Genomic DNA, 4,503 nt, shown 5'->3' on the forward strand with positions numbered 1-4,503 from the left:
TGCCATAAAAGAATAACCATTAATGTTTAATATAACTAAGCGACATTACAGGTATGTTGTTACTTACTCTACCTCCTATTATGGTAGACTGAACATAGATAGATAAACAGCGATATATGAGAATTTTAATGAGCAAAATTCTCAAGTCTACAAATTTGTTGTTATGCAGGCCTAGTTTATTGAGAAATTCTGTAGAGATTTGTCCGAATCAATGATAGAGAAGTTGCGAAGTTGAGAACAATTAACATAATGACGATTAACATAATGTATAAAACAAATACAATATACCCCCTAGAGACGATATAATATTAATAAATATAATATAATATTATATAACATACACAATAGGAGTCAGCTGCCGAAAATAACAATTTATCTCAACCAATTTTAATTCAACATTAACAGCACTTTTGCGTAATAAATTTACGTATTAGCTATAGGTATCCTATAGCTTCCTACCTCAAAACGAGTTCGTGCGCTTTTCGTATATGCTGTATGAACGAGACATGATTTTGTTTATACAAATAACATGCTGCGAACCGTGTAATATACACGCGCGTAAACATGTCCTTAGCAAAGCAGAGTTGTGAGTACAATGATCATGTAAATAAGTAGAATAATAAATCGCAGTAGGTTCGCCACTTTAGGTGTTAAACCGATAATATACCCTACTCCTTACTATATCATATACTGCACAGCTGCTGAGAATCGAGAGATATAAGGCAAACTCCTCGCTAACATGCTAATATCCGGGCGTCGAAACAACCAAGTATCAACTGTTGCTGCTTTTCCAAAAAATCCCAAAATCAAAAAATCCAATTTCAAATGGAATTTGTCACTGCGCGGTTATTTTCAGCACTAGCACGATACCGGTTTCAAGAAAACACAGAGAATTGCCTGCTCCTGAAAGCCAGCCGAACGGACATGATGCTTAAGCGATCGTGGCGCCATCTCGCGAAGCTGCTTTTAATTTCGTTGCGGTTTCGTCCGAGTGAGTGTCGGATTTAGACGTCGGGCTTCTTATCGTGGAGTCCGCGGTACAAAGCCTGCACATAGGTGAACACGCATTTCCAGTCTGGCTTATTTCCCATTAACACCATGTCCTCGGGATCTAGCAGCGGATACACATCAGCCAAGTCCCTACAATAGAACAACATGAGCATGTATGCTTATTGCTGCAACGTCAATATACTTCCATCAAAGTAAATCATATGATGTCCATGCATGCATACATCAATACGGCCACCTGCCCGCTAGCTCTACCAGTGTATCCCCCTTCGCTCCTGTTACATGAAGCTTGTACAGGAAGACTCCTGTAGCAGGGGCGAAGGGGGCTGGTAGAGCTACCTGCTTGCCCGCCCGTCCGTCCGCCCTTCTTACCGATCGTCTGCCCATCTAGCCACCGGTGAATCAATCCTATGCCAAAGCGATTTTCTTCTATCTATCTATCTATTCTATCTATCTATGCTATCTCCTCTATCTATATATCTATCTATCTATCTTATCTATCTATCTATCTATCTATCTATCTTATCTATCTATCTATCTATCTATCATATCCTATCTATCTTCTATCTTCTATCTATGCTATCTAGTCTATCCTCTCTATCTATCTATCTATCTATCTCTCTATCTATCTATGCTATTATCTATCTATCTAATCTATTAGCTATTCTATCTATTCTATTTATCTAATCTATCTATCTATCTATCACTCTATGCTATCTATCTATCTATTACTCCTAATGCTATCTATCTATTATGCGATTATTATCTGATCTATCTATGCTATCTATCATATTTTATTTATCCTATCTAAGTGCTATCTATCTATCAATCAATCATACTATTACATGGAGACTATTTCTATTTCTTGTATAATTAGCACTAGATTCTATCAGGATAATAGATGGATTGGTGACGTACTCGGCAACTTTGAAGCCGAGCTTGAAGTTTCCCTTTCTGTTCTTAGGGTTCAGTCTGGTGTAGTTGAAAGCCTTCGGGAAGAAGTGATGGATAAGGGCACAGAATGCCATGCCAGTCGCCCAGCTGCTAGAGAAGTTTGTTATCTCCACATGCTGCGAAGAGGAGAAGAACACACGATGACGACTCCATCGCTACACGCTGCTTATGTAGTGAACAGAAGAAAGGGCTGTATAACACGCCAGGAGCGATCAATAGATAAAATAATTGGAAAAAGTTCAGATTCTGCTCCGAGCGCGTATAGTTACTATGAGCCTCGGGGGTGGTCTATGCTAATTATGCTTATAATTAAAATACTGTCCGACATCGATAGACCCTGATCCGACATAAAGATACTTAAATCTATCATATTGGTGATCTCAAGATATCTTGAGGTATCTTAAGATCATCTTAAGATATTTTAAATCTATCTGACAGTGGTTAGCGCGGCTGTAGCACCGACTTGTAGCCGCAGGAGTGCCATATATGGAGTTATAAATACGTACTTCATAACCCTTCGTCATGGCCTGAGCCCAGGCTAGCAGCATTTCCTTCACTGCGCTCGGGTTACGTACAAGGCCGACAGCTTCCTTCCCGCCACCGGGAGAAGTTGGTGACAGAGAACTGTGCATGAAGAGAGAGAGAGACAGATAGAGAGAGACAGATAGAGAAAGAGAGTAGCGTGGGTGCATATCAAACCCTGATGAGAGCAAGTGTAACCAAGTCGCAACCGACAAAAACACCCACCGAAGCCACGTACTAGAGAAGTTAGGCACCGGATACTTATCCTTATATTCTCATTTATTATACTTATTATCGGATTCGTCGCTAGATAGCATGCATGCTAATCTACTCGTACATACGTGCGAAGCAAGATTAAATGTGAGAGTAATGCAGGGAGAAAAATAACCATTCCGAAGGCGATATACGTGTTTAGACAATGCAACCAAGGTCACGGCATCAACCATGCAATATCCCCTTCCAACTAGACTCGAAAATCATCGTAAAATGGTCAGAATTGCGGCCAAAATCATGTGATTTTGGGTAGTGAAATTTCGATAGACAATCACTGCTTATTCGGAAATAGCTTTTGTTAGTACGCGTGAATGTTCGAGGCATCGGCTCGAAGTGAAAAAGTCTATTGCAAGTACCGCACTGCGTTGGTGACGTGGTCAAGCAAGCAAGTGGTCAGGCAACGTGTCCGGAAAACAACAAGTTGATTAGGTCTTCCGCACCGTGTCATCGCTGGTCGATAGCATGGCAATGAATGATACGATACCCATGTACGTTAAAACATAAAACCCAATATAATAACAGACCAAGGAAGAAGAATGGAAGAAAGGAAGAAAGCCCCAGTGCGTCATTCTCGTTCGTGTTCTATACATACTTCATAGCCGCGCGTTTTTCGTTGGCAGAAGCTGAGTAATTCCTGCTTGATCTGTCGTCCACTGAGACGGAACACTGATTTGCTGGTGGCCGTGGTCAGCGGGCTGCATGCAACAAGCCCAAATACACATACGTTATACGCGCGTTCACCTACGATAGCTTATCTAACGAATAGCCGGGAAGTACGGGATGCAAACGATAGCTAAATGCACGACTAAGCATGCCCTTGAAGAGCAGTCGCTCTGTAGCCAGGCTGAACCGTTCGTGCCTCCACGCTGGCATTCCATCGCACGCATGCGTACAGGTGTGACAGTTTGACACCGGAGATACACACGACAAACACACATCTCTGACACGGGAATTACATGGTGGGAATAGATACAGCGTTTCCTTTCCGTCGGATCGGTAATTTGGTTGGTGACATTTCCGATGGTGTCTATAGTTATAGTAACACGAACAGCTGAATAGAAACCTGGGTACAGAGCGAGTACCTTCAACAATGCCGTACAGTGAACCGCTACGATTAACAAAATGTCTTCGGAGAACACATCCGATACGGATTGCAAGCCACGTTACCTATAGCCAGCTTTCACGATGCACTATCGCTATCTATAACACAATGTGAAAACGAGAAGCGGTAAACCTTTGTATACCTTGGCGAAAACAGCGCTACGTCTTTCCGTCATGCACGCGCACATGCACTATGTGGAAAGATGCTGAGGCTATTGTATGTGTGTAAGTAAGTAAGTAAGCTTCTAGTAAGTAGGTTCCCTTGGCCCAGGGGATGGGAGCCAATTGCAATTAAGCGATCGGGAAAGCGTACGTGGTGAGTGAGCAATCGATATAAGCATTGTTGTATACGCGGGCATGCACGCAACACCGGGATTCACAGGGGAAAATGAGGTCCGCCAAAAAAACAATGCGCACGTCTCGTGCGAAAACTACGCGAGTGTGTTTTTTTCCTCTCTCTCCGCGCGAGCTCCATCTTATGCAGCTTGTTTCAGCATCCAGCGGCTTTTAAGGCAATTACACATCATGACGTAGTGGTAGTGGTGCGTGTACGCGGCGTACACTTGCGAACACTTACCTTGGTGATCCTGAAATAAAGAGGAGAAAATAAGTGATGGATCGATCATGTGTGTGCGCGGGAATATT

The 4,503-nt window shown here is 42.4% G+C and overlaps 1 protein-coding gene across 1 annotated transcript in view; it reads right to left on the reverse strand.

Moving 5' to 3' along the window:
- The window catches only part of LOC106805378 (smoothelin-like), a gene marked incomplete in the record, with an annotated part of 11,510 nt that continues 7,007 nt past the window's right edge, over nucleotides 1-4,503 (reverse strand). The window contains 3 exon segments of the mRNA XM_014806942.1: nucleotides 1-1,140; nucleotides 1,927-2,078; nucleotides 2,469-2,586. Of these exon segments, the coding sequence (XP_014662428.1) occupies nucleotides 1,005-1,140; nucleotides 1,927-2,078; nucleotides 2,469-2,586 (406 nt within the window).

Source organism: Priapulus caudatus, unplaced genomic scaffold (assembly GCF_000485595.1).
Source record: "Priapulus caudatus unplaced genomic scaffold, Priapulus_caudatus-5.0.1 Scaffold111, whole genome shotgun sequence".
NCBI classification, from domain to species: Eukaryota; Metazoa; Priapulida; class Priapulimorpha; order Priapulimorphida; family Priapulidae; genus Priapulus; species Priapulus caudatus.